The sequence below is a fragment of the Centroberyx gerrardi genome, chromosome 15, assembly GCF_048128805.1.
Source record: "Centroberyx gerrardi isolate f3 chromosome 15, fCenGer3.hap1.cur.20231027, whole genome shotgun sequence".
Lineage (NCBI taxonomy): Eukaryota > Metazoa > Chordata > Actinopteri > Beryciformes > Berycidae > Centroberyx > Centroberyx gerrardi.
In genome coordinates this window covers 2,744,699-2,761,307 of record NC_136011.1, presented here as the reverse complement: position 1 = coordinate 2,761,307, position 16,609 = coordinate 2,744,699, and the positions used below count along the sequence as shown (strand labels likewise).

The following is a 16,609-nucleotide window of genomic DNA, read 5'->3' as shown; positions in this document are numbered from 1 at the left end:
TTATGTAGGAATAGGATGCGTTTTCATGACCATGGGATCGCACGCTGAACACTCAACACCACTGAACACTAGGAAACGTTGTTCTCGTTTGTACTTGCTGTTATCGCGGGATGTGACAGAGAGCTACGCTAGCTTCGTTTACCTGCTGTCCATCTGACAGAGAGCCCAGCCTGGAGTTCCCCAGCACTGATGGTGAATAGCTACTGCTGCGGTAACGGGCGGAGGAGAAGAAGCCGCAGGAGAGTCAGCAGTGGCAGAGGAGTGGTAGTTCGGAGTTAGTCTTTTAGATTTAACAATATTACTTGTATCATCGGAGATCCTTAAAAACATATAGAAGGGAAGGGAAGGGAAAAAATAAAGAAAGATGGCGGCCGCGGCCTCGCCGGGCTCCGGCTCGTCCACCTCCTCAGACTGGATTGTACTGAGAGACGGTTGCCTGCGTTGCGACGAGGAGGGCCTGCGAAGCCTTTCCTACCACCCGGCCCTCAACGCTATCCTGGCCGTTACCAGCCGGGGCAGTATCAAAGTCATCGACGGCACTTCGGGGGCCATTCTTCAGGCTTCTGCGTTGCACGGTGAGTCCCGGGGCCCCTTGCCAACCCCAGATAACAACTGTTTAAGTTTTGACAAACAAACACCTGATTGTCAACAGCCACTAAACACGACACACACAGGGTTGTAACCTCAGCTAACGTTAGCTATTACTAGCCGCTGTCTTTGGGCCTTGATAGATTATTAACGTTAGGTAAATATCTAGCCGCTTTACCGCTTTTGCAAATGCAATGGAAAGTCTTAACTTTTCAGACACACAAACCATCTTCTTACATTGACCTGTTTATGGTAAAAATTAAGCTGGTACTACTTGAACGTTAATGTCGGCTACTGGTAGCCATAATCGTATCATGACATAACTAGCATGTAAGCTAACTTAACCGAAATAGCATAACGGTAGTTAGCCAGGCAACGTACCCGGTCAGTGTACTGTTGTTCCAATATTATAACACACTAACGTTATTCAACTGCAATGAAACTTTACACCTTGGGCATTTGGGGTAACGTTAACTAAATGCATTCATGTAACAATTACTATTGGCTACCTAGCTAAAGGTAACATTAATGTTAATATGAGTTGGTTTGCTAGTGACTTAGCTTTTGGCTATCTAGCTAGCTAGTTAATGTTAGAGCCTAACGTGCACACTGTCAGTCATTTAGAGGCTGAATGTGCCCTGTCTTGTTGATATTTAGCCTCGGAAATGGGACCGGTCTCTTGTTTGTATGCTGAGCTAACGTTAGCTAATTTCATAGGAGATGTCAAATTAACACTGACTAGTTATTTAAGTCACAATATTGTGACATAACGTTTATTACAAAGTTTTTCTAAGTGGTTGACACTCAAGCGCTTCTCAGCAGTAATGTGGTGGAAACTGAAAGCTTGATCATCCCCTCTGCCTGGATCATCCCCATTACAGCATATTTCATGGAGTTTTATTGTAGGTTGTGGAATTGTTTCAGAGAATTGCATTAATACAGTTACTGTTAGATTTGGAGCTTCCTATACATGGTAATGTACTGACACCGTTTTTGTCTTAATCTTGATATTGTACAAAATACATTTTTGGCTACCTATTTAATGCTAAACAGGTGATTGATTTCAGGCTTTTTTGCAGAGCTTTCACCTCAACATGTCATCATTTACACTAAAATATATTGTAACATTTGTAATATAAAATAATGCATGCTTCGTACTAAAACTGTTATTAAGTTGCACTTAATGTCATTTAAAGCAATTACTGTGAATTAAGAGTAATTTTAGGAAGGGCACCAGACCACAGTTCCAGAGCCAATACACTAGTCTTGGTTGGTGAGTCTGTTGACAATACATAGTGTTATCAGACACACAGTTGTCTCGGATATCAGATATATGCCTCTGGTTAACAAACAGCACAACAAGAGGCCTATGTGTTTGTTATGCTGTGGCCCTTTGAGGATTGTTTCTTGGCAAAGGACAGAATCAATTGACAGTCTGAGTTAAAGCTTCTCTAGGAAAGCAGGACCATCAGAAAATGGATATTTTTTCTTGGGATCGAATACCCAGAGGACTTGTCTTAAAAACAGCTACCTTAATAATCCACTCATTTTTTCATGTTTTGTTTAGAGAGAAGTTGACATTGCTGTCAACGAGTCAAACCAAAACAGCTGACTTGTAATAAATAACCTGCTGCGCATGCAAATTTCATGATTATTAAAGCAGGTTTCCTTGTACTGCAGTTTCCAGTACTACTTTACTTATGCCTTTCTTGTTTTCATTTGTGCTCCCCGTGAATTTATCCTCACTGACTAAGGACTAGTTTCTAACCTCTAGATGTTGACTAATTTGGCTCACTCAGTATACATTATACTATCTCAAAGAAGGGTCCACTAGTTGACTTGCCCTATCTCATATCACAGACCTCAGTCCAGTCCAGTGTCTTCTAACTAGCATCCAAAGTTGACTTCTTGACTCATCTGCCATGGGCTGGTAAATGGAAAGAATGTCACCCTACCCGTTTTGAATACTATTCCTTGTATAGAATCGGCTACTGCGTGAAACGTTCAATAAAGAGACAAGCAGATTTGATTAGATTTGTTTGTAGGTCATCATGAAGTGACTAGCCACATGGGAATAACATGAAGTTTTAACAAATGTTAGGCTAGTTAACCATCCAGACGGTGGAGAATCAAGTTCAGATCCTACCACTTTGTGCTGAGCCAGCATAGCAGGAAGTCAGTCAGCAGCCTGTTTGGTATAGAGCCAATGTTTTGCTTTGGTTTGATTGGTTGATGGGAGGATGTACACTATTGCCCTACCTTAGTTTCAACTAATGTTAAGCTAGTCAACCATCCATCAGAGAAACAGAAATTTAGACACTACAGCTTTTTGTAGAGCAGCACAACAGGCAGTCAATCGGAAGCCTGTTTGATACGGAGCAATCGGTTTGCCTTGATTTGATTGGCTTCTGGTCAGAGTACGATAGTCAACAGGGACAAAGTTTGAGATCAGGCAAAGACCAATGACTGTATATGTAGACATTCAAATGTTATTGTCTCAAAAAGTTACTGGCCAGTGTGGTGGGTGACCCTTACTGATTTATCCACCAAAGACAGATTTTAGCAGCATTTGACACTTGGTAGGAGGGAAGTTTGGACCCTGCTTCTCGCCTCTCTGCTCCAACGCCCCTGACATTGTGTTTTGTGTTGTCCTCTGTGCCTGTCGCAGCTAAACCCGGGGGTCGTGTCAGGTGTCAGTACTTTCCTGCAGTGGACAAGGTGCTTTTTGTGGACGATTATGCAGTGGGATGCAGGAAGGACCTGAACGGCATCTTGCTCCTCGACACGGCCCTCCAGCCTCCCGTGGCCAAGCCTGAGGATATGGTTCAGCTGGAGCTGCCCGTCACAGAGGTAAGAGGGGGACTGTATCTTGGCCTTTTTTATTATTCCGAGATGGACACCGACATAAGGAAGTAACTCACACAGAGATCGCCATTTTCATCTCAATGCTATGCAGTTATTTGACGATAGTTGTTGTGTTTATTTGGATTAGGCAGATGAAGCGTCACTGTCAACTCAGGAAATTTTGGCATGGTATGGCCATTTTTATATTGATTGCTGACCAGATTCCCTAGACCTCATTTATTATGATCTGAAGGACAGAACAGACTCTTGATCAACATCACGATGAGAAAGTAACTGTGCATTCACACTGCAAGCAATTTGGTTGATATGTCGCTCTGTTCTGACTGATTGATAAAATTTGACTTTCCCATTTGTATTTACCACTGTTTTGGGTCATTCTAGCACACTCCTGCCTGTAATTATAATATTCCCGACAGCATTTGAAGGCAACACCTGCTTGCTACTGTAGGGATGGTGGGCGTGGTATAGACCTAATGGGGAAAATCTAGGATATAATGTGGTAAATATGTGACTTTTGGACCTAGAGTGCAATTGTTTAACTTTATTTACTATTCCTTTAATCAAATAAATTCAATTCAGAGCTTAGCATTGACCTTAATGGCGAATGCAACTGTTCTCCAAGCATAATTTTTGAAATATTTGTAATTAATTTCGAGTGTATTTTGCACTTGCCAGACGTAACTATTGTTCAACAAAATCACATCAAGTAGGAAAACAAGGAGGCACGGAAATCTGACGGTCGATGACCGCAAAAGATTCAGCTGCGGCTAGCTTTCCTGATGTGTGGATGCCTGCGGGAAATGAATGTACTTAGAGTGAATTGTTTGTCATGTTACTCACAGTATGAATGCACTGTAACACCAGCTTCCAACCAAATTCTGGTACCATTTTGGCAGTGGTTGGTAAGTTGGACTTCTCTAACCAGCCACTTGCATATAGTCAACTATAGTTTGGATGCTCTTTTTTATTGTAATTTTTTTTTAGAAAAAATACAATATTGCTGCTAAAATTGTTAAAGTGGCTGATGAGTTGTTGAATCTACCATTGCTGCTAGAGGGTGGAAAATTAAATTTATTCTAATTAGAACTCCTCTCACCAAGCCTGACTTATCATGACATCAACTTACTGTGTCATAAGCACTATTCGCACAGGACTAACTGTTATCTGGGGACCTCATGTAATTGAGGAATTACCTCCCTATGTCAATTTCGTGTGACGCATTCGCACAGGATTAACAAAGTTTGAAAATCACTCCAACTTATTGACCATATCACTGGATATGATTGATATGAGCTAGTGGAGAAATAGAACTGTATTATAATATCAAGGTAATTTAAATTGGCAACACAACGGCAAGGGAATTTCCAGCGGTGATGGATTCAGCCTATTGCCGATCTGTCTTCGTCCAATCGCCCAACCCTCGTTGAAATTTAATGTTATTCTCATGTGGTGACACATAGCAGCTGTGAGGCCACCAAAAAGAAAAAATGAGGATGAAAGAAGAAAAAAGTGAGTGAGCAAGTTTTAAACTAAAAGTCTAAACATGCTCATGTCTCTTTATTAAATGATTCACCCAGTATCTGATTCTATACACAAAATAGTATTGAAAATTGGTAAGATGACATATTCTTATGACAAATGTATATTCATTATTTTGGCTGATAAAATGATTCTTAAATTACGAAAAAAAAAAGGTAAATTTAGTCCAAGATTCCAAGATTGTTTGGGCACTTTTGCCTTTATTAGACACTAGTGAAGAGAGACAGGAAAGGTTGGAGATAATATATATTTATTTCAGTGTCAGACTACTTCCTGTTTCTAGTCATGCCCCATTCACGCAATCCTTTTGTGGTGGGAACATGTATTTCTCTTTCCGTCCACAGAGTACGTATTTGCGTTTTAAGAGACCATGCTCATTTCACAAAATCTCAGGAGATCTCAGGAAATGGGAATGTCCTGAGCCGAGATCGGAATCGGACCCGTTCAAAGTGTATTTTGATTGATCGGTGTCGGCTACATGATGCCCGATCAAATCCCGATCCATTTAATTATTTAATTTCTCCCCCTCTGCTCCATTTACACCAATTGTTATAAAAAATGTATATGCCCTAAACGGATATTATCCACTACCACTTATGGCAGTGAGGTGCGTGGCATGGAAGAAGTTGCACCATCATTTCTGCAATGCAGAATTATTTTAAAGTGCAGACAGAAAGCAGCCCAACAGCTACTTGTAATGCTTGCAAAGCAAGTGTTTCAAGCGGTGGCAGCAACAGAGCCGCTTTCCGTGTTCGTGTAATGGAAAGATATTTTTATTTATTTATTTATTTTTTTTAATACTTTTTGAACATAGTAACAGTGACAGACTATTGAAAATAAAACAAATGCCATGCTGTAGGCTATTTATTTTAATGCTGTTGTTTAACTAAGTATTAAGCTTATCTTTCCCCCCTTTATTTGGTTTTACTTATTTTAGATCCATCAGAGTGACACTTGTAGTCCTATACAGCTGTTTAATTGTTTAAAAAAAATGAATGACAAAATGATATGGAATTGGGACTCAGTATCGTCAGATACCTCAATATTTAATGACTCAGATCGGATCAGAGACAAATACGTTGTTGGGGACATCCTTACCTGGGATACAAGGTGAATGCAATTAACTGCAATTAATTACCTGGTAGGATAGAAAACCAGCAGAGCTCTGGACTTTTCGATCCACAGTGCGATCGTTTGGCTACAAAACACTTTTTTCAATTATATCGCATGAGCTTTTTGGAGAAATTTGGACATATTATGTTTGGTGAACTATTCCTTTAAGCAAGGCACTAAGCAGTTCCCAGTAGATGACATTATAAAGGCACGGTCACATTAGCATGAACCTACGCAGAAATTCACTTCGCTTCCCATTGACATCAATTGAAAACCACGTGAAAGACGAATAAAAACAACCGCTTCCGGTTGCAAATCAATTTTGCACTTCACCTTCAAAGTTAAAATTTAGTGAACTTTGACCTGCAAATTCATGCAGCTGTCCAGTAGAAACTTGTTTGGTTGTGTTGACCTCTGAGGGGAAAAATCCAACATGGATAAATATAAGATGATACATTCATAGTTTTTCTCTTGTAATGTGCAGTTAATGTTAGCTTGCTAACAACATAGCATAGCATCAGAGTCAATTGATTGCTAATTAGCTACATTAACTTGCCAACAAATAGCATTGAATCGGAGTCGAGTTAGCTGGTTAGCTACTTTACCAGCTACTAAAGATTGATGCGAGGTTGTTCAAGACTAAAGATAAAAGAAATGTAGCCATGCTGTAGGCTATGTCCTTAATGCAGTTATGAATTACAATTTACTTGTAAAATAAGTGTGGGAACCCTGTATTTAGTTGTTGGACAACAGTCCCATTGTTAAGACCTAACTTAGTTTTCAAGCAGTGTTTATCTGTAAGCTATTTTCCACCACAATCCATCACCACACAATGATCTAAAATCATTAAGAGCTAGTTAGCCAAGCTAAGTCATCAGATAGCTTGAAGGCTGTGTGCCAACACCATTTCCTCTGATTTTTTTCACCTGCACATTCCTTAGAGAGTTTGATCCTCTTGTAATCACACCACAAAAAGAAGATCTGAGTACACAGACAGACCATAATTACAGTCTCAGAGCTCAGAGGGGTGTTTCCCTTATTGATACGCTCAGTAAGTGTCAGCATATTGATCTTGGTTTCAAACCAGCCTCTGACATTGAATGTTTACAGGAGACATTGTAGTTGAGAATTTCAAAATAGTCTATTTAAATATTCATTATGTGTAGTTCACACAATTTCTCACTCATTGCCAAGATGACATCTGGTTCAGCATGTCTCATTCAACAGGTAGGCCTAGCCTGTGTAATGATGTCCTCCTGCATGCTGATAGACTACCAACAATGCTGTTGGATAATAAAGAGAGGTCCCTCCCACCAGATCACCTCTTCACCATTGAATGACACAGGACTGTGATTGATCTTAGGAGTCATTGCAATGGGTCTATCAGATGTATTCAGGGGTGGACTCGGTGCTGCCAGTACTGAATTGCCCCAGCCAGCCTCCTCTCCTTTTCTGCTGTATGTGACTTAGGGTTAAACTTTGCCCATCCCCTCAAGGAGCAACAAAAGCAGGTTTTGATTGCTTTATCAAGGAGGGAGAATGTTTTTGGTGTGCTACCCACCAGGTGAGCTGGACATTGATTTTTTTTATTTCCAAAGAATGGATAGATAGAATAGAATAGAAACAGAAACTATTGTTGCAGTTATATCCAGAAAAGAATCACATTAACATTGTAGTAAGTCCTCTAAAATCATTAATGAGAGATCAAGTACTATGCTGGACTGACCATGGTTGTTGGAGCTATTTCATTAACCTCTGAAATGTCAAATGAGGACAAAAGAAGTCAGACAAAACCAATTGGTTAGAGCATGGAAGTAAAAGTCAGAATCAGGCTTTGATTCCCACTGGGACGTACGTATATGAATAACACAATCAGTATACATTAGCTGATACTAAACATTTGGTTGAAGGTCATACCAGTGGGCCTCATCCAATGGCACATTGGGTCATTTGATTTTTTTTTTTACTCTCCGAGTCCTCACCATGGCTGCTGGAAGATGATTTCTAGTGAGTAGTAAAAATGACCGGGGTAGATCCACCTACCTGAATGTAGAATAGAAAGCTTGAATGTCCTCATTGAGGCAATTTGTTTTGCAGCTTAAAAACTGTTACAGCAGACAACACTTATCTCAACATTCAGCACACAGTCATATCACATGGTAAAAGTGGAATCACCTATTAAAATAAAATGCATACTGTGCAGTAATGATACAGTTTCAGAGTTTCGTTGCTTTGTTGTCAACAACCCTGAGGCTGCTCTCCGGTGCTGGCAGGGCTCCTCCTTTTTTTGCAGAGCTTGATAACGAAAGGACAGGTTTTCATTTTCTCTCATGGAATGTCAGACTCTGCATAAATTGTATTCTTCCATTGGATATTTGACTTCACATGATCATTGCAACTGTCTTTGTGTTTCCAGTCGACATTGTACTGACAAATGCAGAACAGTTGTCTGATTTGTAGAAATCATTTGGGAATCGCTCTACTCTGAATTTTGGACTAAGTGGCATGTTTCTCAACTTTTTAGATGCTGTAGTCGTTTTGTTTCCTGGTGTTTGCTTTGAAGTTTTCCTCTGCCTCTCGTCTTCTAAACATCATTCACTTGCATGCTGACGCACATGCATATGCACATCGCTGATACACGCTCAAGCATCATTACGCAGGCCCAGAGTGATGGAAAATGTCCGCGTTTGTTTGAAATCTGCAATTCTGTCCGTGTTTACCACATCACCAAAATTATAGGGCCATTATCTCCCTCTTTTGTCTTATCGGTATTTCACTGCTATGTTCACTACTATTTCAGGTTGCTTGTTTCTGAAAGAATTCAGTTTTGCCGGACCTGTAACTTCTCATTTCCCAAATTGGTTCTAAAGTCTACTGTTTTGACTGTATCTGCAAAGTATGATTTGTGACTAATTCAAAGCAGTTGTTACTTTTCAATTCCCTAACTAAGGGTTGCACAGGGTGTCCTGGTGGCTCGGTGGTAAAGGCAAAAAATGCCAATAATATACAGAAAGTCTTGGTAGCCAGATTGCATATGACTGTATCTAATGATGTCTTGTGTGTGTGTGTGTGTGTGTGTCCAGGCCCAGCAGATGCTGTCTGCCTGTCAGGAGAAGATTGATGTGTCCAACACAGAGGGCTATGACCTCTTCATCACCCAGCTCAAAGAAGGCCTGAAGAATACCTCACACGAGACAGCAGCCAATCACAAAGTGGCCAAGGTGAGTTTTTGGAACCCAACGTGGCCTGTGAATCAAGTGTTTCTATGCTGTTGTTTTATAATTATAGCATGTGCAAGCAGAGATGTGCTATGTTTGTTGTTTCTGTTTTTGTGTGCACTTGTCCGTGATCCTGACCTTGAAGGGTTTGGACACCAGAGTGCATGCAGGATGTTTGAGTCCTCTGACTACCTTGATGTTGCTTATGTTGGAAGTACGGATGCACCGATCGGGCTGCAATTAAAATCGGACGATATTCACTCTAAATATAAGATCGTAGAATTTCAAATATTTCTTTCTAAAGGCCGATGACGCCAACCCAAACCAACAAAAACAATAAAATTATACAATTTAGAATAGCCATTTGCTAAGCCTATTTCTGGTCATTATCTACTCACTCTGTCAGCAGAAATACTGGTGAAGTTTGTATATCCACAACACAGCAAGTTAGCTAACTCGCTCCCTGTCAGCCTTCTGCTGGGGCTTTATTCTTTGCAGTTAATGAGGTAAAAGAAAAGGTTGAAGGAGGGGTTAAGGTTTAAGTAACACAGTAACAGAGTATTACTAGGATTAGTAACTGGAATGTAATTACTGAATTTGAAATTGTAATCCCTTACACTACTCAACTTTGAATTATCGAATAATGGCCAAAAAAATAAAAATGTTAAAACAAAAACAAAATGATGTGGTATGGAGAAAAAAAATTGTGTGCATTTCTCTGTGCTAACTATGATCTTTCCCCAGTGTAAACATAATGTTTCGTCAATGGAAGCTGAACTTCAAAATAAAAGCCTCCTGTACCATGCGCTTACTCGTAGCTATTAACAATTGTCCCACTTTGCAACTAGTCCCTACAATAATGTTGATTGCCTCATGAAAGGTACCAAGAAAGGTATTGACATGGCAATATCGAAAGCAAGGTACCGGTACCAAAATATTAAAAATGATACCCAGCCCTAGCCACGGCAGCCTCTCCACTCTGTATTGTGAATATGAAACTGAAACTATATTGACGAATGGTGTTAAACTGACAATGTGACTTCTATGAATTGGGACTGGGCCCTTCTCAAGTTGGATAGTGGATGCAGGAAATAAAATGGCATGCAGGATAGAAAAAAAACTTGTGTTCGTGGTTCTCATGGCAGTGTCACCTCCCAGAGGGCAGTTTATCACTTTTACCAATTGGGGATGTAGACAACCAGCCAAAATTAGCTGAGCCTTTTTGCTATTCTGAACTACATACTGTATATCTAAGACAGTTGTTTGTTATATTCCAAAAATTCTATTGGCCATATTGACAATCTTTGCAAATTTTCTTGGCCCCAAGGTTGCAATACCAATTTGACATAGTAAAAGTCACAATACTTTCAATGAGGCTTTTGTACAAACACTCTAAAATGTCTTTACTCAAGCAAAACTGTTTTACCTCTTTAAGAGATTCAGACGTTGCATAGCCTTTTAAAGAAGTACTTTGTATTTGCTGTGAAACTCTACTTGTTATCAAGAAAAGTGTCTTGATATTGAAAATCCTCTATTTTTTCAAGCTGGCTGTTGATTATCACAGGTTGACTTGATTGTAGCTGGCTACTGTTGCTACTGACAACCAATTCCTCAGTTTTCTGTGCAATTATGACCAAACTAACTTGACACCAGCTAATCAAGTCACCAATATGATTAAAATAGGATGCTTCCCTCTGCGTTATTCTCCGGCAGTAGCCAGTGCAAAGCCCTGTGATCAGCATGCTTGCACAAATATGAAATTTAATCTTGAATTTGCATCTTGTTACTGTCAAGAAAACGTTAGAGACGCATCCCTGTAGTGCACCTCTGTTAACAATAAGTTGCTTTAATGGAATAGCACCATTAAAGACTTTCTGACGGTGATTTTATTTTATTTTGGATCTTCCAAGAGTCTATCATTTTAAAAACAACACGTTAAAAACACTTATACATATAAAACATCAACAACAACAAGAGACAGACAGACAGAGTGAGAAAGAGAGAAAAAAGACAAATCAACATTGCAATGGAAAATGTAGCAATAATTAATTCTTTCAAGACTCACAATTTTGCACTGACGTTCAGCAATCAAACATGGAGAAATCCATTGTAGAGGAGGTGATACCAATCGGGGAGATACCAATTTCTCCACTAAGAGTAGCCTCAAAAGACCATAATGCAATGCAGCCATAAGAATTGTTGTGTTTTGTGTAAGGGGTGAAATGTTGGAAGTGATGTAATAAAGAAGTAGATGAGGCAGGTTGAGGGAAAATACACCTTGCGATGCACTTGGACACATAGTCAGTGATGTAACCTGGGGTCATTGGGTGTTTTGGGTCTTTCAACATCAGACACCCTCACCCAGGTGGCTGCCTCTGTCACTTTTTTGGGTACACTAAAAAAGTAAATGAATTAAAAGCTAATTATTGGACCGATCGTTCAGATGCCAAGATGTTGTCTATTTGCTGCCAATATTCACTATCTTAAAATTTGACAATTTTCTGAATTTTATTCTTGTTGAAGTAGAAATGCATCTGAAACAGCATTTAGCTCTGTTATCCTGGGTTTCTCCATTGAAACCCAGGATAATAGTAATTGTAATAGTTAGATTCAGTTCAGGTAAAGGGCTTCCTGTGGACAACCAGTGTAGTATTGATCAATTATACAACAAATATGTAATCAAACGCTGACTGGATCATATCCATTTTTAATAAAAGGCCAGTAAGTTACAGGTAGCATTGAGGAATGGTGACAAATGTAGCACACAGGTGCCTGTTATTATGGGAGTCATTCCATGTCAAATCACACACCATGACACCCAACGTCTCAGCTTACTAAAATAAAAGTGAAACTTGTGATCACAATAGCTATTCTCCTACATTCTCTCATTGTGCTGACGGAAAGTAAATGAGACAATAGTGAAATTACATTACGTCATTCCATTATTATTATTCCATTATTCCTTGTTTTGCTTGGAATCCTTCGATCCTCCTCAAGGACTCCAAGTTGGGAATGACTTGTCTAAGATATTACCATAATCATCATCATTTCAACAATTTAATAATTTCATCAGTTCTTTTAAGGTTGGCCGTATCTTGTGTTTTTCTTATTCTTTAAATAATGCAAAATATTTCCTCAAGTTTACTGTTTTCAGTTGATTACTGATATTGACCAACTTTTTCAAATCCATGCAAGACTATGTAATATACCTTACAACTTGGCTTCACATTTTGTATAGTATAATATACTATAATATAGTTTGTTGCTTGCTTTTGTCTACAAGGTGAAGAATAGAAATGAGACCCCTTTTACAGAGAAATCTGCTTTTCTGCCCGTCTGCCCTGCTACATCTCTCTGTGCTGTCAGTCTCTCCTATATCTTTACATCGTTACATTACAGCCTTTGACATTATTATCTGCTCTGTTTTACTGCTCAGCAGCTCCTCTGGTCCAGACTGTTCCTGCTCCTCCTCAGGACGAGCCCTTTTCCTTCTTTGAAAATATTTTTCAATATTAATCTGGATTGAGGGAGCAAACATTCAGAGTCAGAGTTAAAAAGTTAATATTAACATTATCAGTCCACTCAGTGGATACTGACTAGCAGCTAGGCTATACAGCGTGCTAATCTCGGAAACTCCGCTGTATTCCGAGTAACGTTAACTGTTAGTTCTTCTTTTCAGGAATTCAGTCAGCCGTCTTCTTGGCATGGAAAAAAAATATCCCTCACGCGTGTGCAGTGGGAGGCGAACAGACGGGTCCGGTGAGAGAGCGAGAGAGAGAGAGAGAGAGAGACCGAGCAACAGAGAGAGAGAGGGGGAGCAACAGAGAGAGCAAGCGAGAGAGAGAGCAAGAGACAGAGAAAGAGAGAGAGCGAGAGAGAGAGATCGCGTGGAGCAATTAGGGGCTGAGCGAATCAATGCGCTACACACAGTTCTACGATTAAATAGTGAAAAAAAAGATAATTTGTGGCGGTTAGTGCTGATATTGTGGCGGCCCGCCACAAAGTTTTCTATGTGTGGGAAACCCTGGAGGGGTAGAGCGAGGGGAGATTGTCCACTAGTTAATCGACCACGGATGGCGTCGTTCTCTCGGATGGATTAAAAAAAAAAAAAAAAAAGAAGAAGCTAAAATGGGTCGCCAAATATACTTTGGCGGCCGTTAATATACCTGGGCGGCCCGCCCAAGTAAACTCTGTGTGGGAAACACTGAGAATATTATATGACTCCTGCCATATTAAAATGTCCAATTTGGGTGCAGTCAATTAGTTTAATTTCTCACACTGATCAAGTTGTGTTGCTACAAAATAATATTACAGGTCTGCTAACCTTATCCATTTCTAACTATAAAAATAATTTCAGAACAATCTGAGACGCTGGCTGTCGAAATTCTCTTTTCTGTGTGATTTGACATCGCTTTTTGATCCAGACACCATAAACCACCATTTGCCACTGTGTACAGCAGTGGCAGTACAAATCCCAACAACACTGTTTAGGAAACACTCCCTTCAATTATTCAGAACCTGCTGTCTCATTAGTGTCTGCACTGTCATTGTTACAGCACTTTCTTACAGCGCTTAATATTCTTCTTGCAATAGATGGCAACTTTCAGGGAAACCTAATCAAGTTGGAGTATGATGCTCCCATGACACATTGCATTGCTGGCGTCTAATATAATCAGCAGTGTGCTGAAGGAACTGATAAAGCAGTGGCTATTTCCCCTAAAGGGGCTGTGCCACTGTCATGTTTTACTGGCTGAGGTGTTGCTACGAAGATCCAATGCACAACTACCAAGCTGGGGAGAGTTGGCTAGTGCATTCGCCTAAAGAGCTATAGTGTCCTCCTGTTTGACCAGGGGAAGCTAGATATCTACCCAAGTCAGAAGGGAGTGATGGGGATTCTGGTGGAATTAGTTGCTTATCGGTTTTGTTGGTGAAATAGTGTGGTAATGGGATTTGTGGTTGGTGGTCTGCACAGGTTCTCTCATATTTTACGGAAGAGGAAGAGAATGTGTGTATGAAAGAGAGAGAGGAACTGCAATTTGTCTCTCGCTCCAGTGATGTGCACAAGCGTTGTCCTGTTCGCTAGTGGCAGTGCTGAGATTTGAGTGCTGACTGCAGTCTGCAGCACACAGCAGACTCTGCAGACCTCATCGGCATATTAATAGCCACAGCTGGGCAGGGGAACAACCGGCGCTCCTGTCCCGATGCCGACCATCCACCCTCACAGCCTACTGAGAAGAAGTAAAACAATCCAGAGATGAACTGAAGGTGTTAGGACCATCAGTGTAGTTCACGTTCACATGCACACCTTCAAACCTTGGCTGTAAAACTGTGACACCCCAAACCAAACCAAAAGGATATCCCCCAGTCTGCTCTCCGCGCTTCCCCTGCAAAACTTACTGTGGCCACTATGGCCACGACATAATGATCTTGTTCCCATGCGTTAATAAGTGGTGGCCACGCATTAGAGTCCAGGTCTTGAGGTTTAAAAGAAAATAGAAATCATCCCTTTCGAATCACTACAATTGAAAATACCGAAGGTACAATTACAGGGTTTTTCCCGTCTATTTTTACTATGGAAGTCAGTGGAGAAATTGGACAGGAAAAACTCATATTTCAAATTCTGTATTTTAGTTATTTTGGAGGTTTAGCCCAAAAACAGCAAATGGGTTGAATACTTATGCAAAATAAATTTTAGACTTTCACATACATTTTGACAAATTTGTTTTCACATTAATAGAGTAGAGCGCTTTGCATTGAATTCAGACTAAAAATCACGAGTCAATGCATTTTTAAATAACACAAAATTTGCCAAAAGTTAAGGGGTCTGAATACTTTTATCTTTCAATTTTGGTGCGTTGTTAACAACTGTCAACTTTGTTGGCTTGGTGTGCAGATCAACCCAAACAATCCAGCTGACATCCACATCACCAGTGTCCCCTATAAATTATGGACTTCAATTCTTGCCACAAAAGCTCAACATCTCTCCTCTGGCTTACAAAACTTTTCAGCACACCTCTGGATCGATTACTTTTTCTGTCCTAGGGCTGAGTTGCCCACTAAGTGACCCTCTAATTTCTCTACGGTATACCTCTGTTTTCCCATCAGAGTAGTCAGCTGCTGTCAGATAAACTCACTCACTTACAGGGCTATATAGGAAAACCCATTTTCAGCCCATACAGCCAGTATCCCATGCTGTGTTCCTGGGACACTGAGAACCAGGCCGATTTATACAAGCACTTCAGTGGCCAACAGGAAAGGCCAACCAATCAGCTAGCCAGTACACTCTCACTCTCACTCTTACTCTCTCTTTACTCCATTTGCCCTATTTCTTTCAGCATTCAGCCTTCAACTCCAGTTATCATTTACCTTTGTTGACTTCTTTGAGCCATTCCCATTGGAAAGGCAATAACAGTTGTCACTTTTTTCCCTCCTTGTGCCATTCTTGCTGGAAGTCCAATGCAGGGCTACCAAGCAAGGGCTGGTGCTGGCAGTTTCCCCACTGTTCGACCTCTTTTCTTTGGCGCTGTCCCAGCTTGCACTGCTATAACAATCAGCTTGTGTACCGGGTGATGGATTTCCCTTTTAACTTTGCTACTGACCTCCCTAGGAGCTGTAGCGTATATACGTTGGCTAGTGAGTGAAGAAAATGCACTCGGCTAAGGCTGAGCTGCTGACTCAAGGCTGAGTCTGACATTGTCATGCATATGGCTTTTTAATTTGATTTTTTTTTCAGGTTTCCTTATTTTGTACATCCAGCTAGCATGCTTTTTACCTTTTTAGATGTCAGGCTTTTGGGTTTGGTGTTAAGTTACTCTTTAATAAAACATTCTCTCACTTTGTGTTTCTGTTTTCCTTTTCCTTTCATTATTTTCCAATCCACCTCTCTCTTTCTCTCTCCAACTTAACTCGCACCTCTCTCCCTCTCCTCATTCCTCTCTCTGTCGCATCTCTCTTATCTCTCTTGTTCCTCTGCCTTCTTCCCCTCCACTCCATCCTCTAGTGGGCGACGGTGACCTTCCATCTGCCCCACCACGTGCTGAAGCTGGTGGCCAGTGCCATCGTCAACGAGCTGAAGAAGATCAATCAGAACGTGGCTGCCTTGTCTGTGGCCTCGTCCATCATGGACAGGCTCTCCTACCTCTTGTCAAGCGCCAGGCCTGAGCTGGGGGTGGGCCCTGGACGCTCTGTAGATAGGTAAGCAACCAGGGAGAACTAAAAAAAAACCTTTAGAAATGATCAGTGGAAAAGTGGAATGTATTGTTTTGTTTTTTTTTAATAAAAAAACT

General features: G+C 40.6%; 1 protein-coding gene across 1 annotated transcript in view; it reads left to right on the top strand.

Moving 5' to 3' along the window:
* The first annotated feature begins 182 nt into the window (after nt 1–182).
* Nucleotides 183–16,609, top strand: part of birc6 (baculoviral IAP repeat containing 6) — a 131,313-nt gene continuing 114,886 nt past the window's right edge. The window contains exons 1-4 of the mRNA XM_078288816.1: nt 183–575; nt 3,257–3,438; nt 9,189–9,326; nt 16,324–16,517. Of these exons, the coding sequence (XP_078144942.1) occupies nt 365–575; nt 3,257–3,438; nt 9,189–9,326; nt 16,324–16,517 (725 nt within the window). The 5' untranslated portion in view covers nt 183–364. The remainder of the gene's footprint in view (nt 576–3,256; nt 3,439–9,188; nt 9,327–16,323; nt 16,518–16,609) is intronic.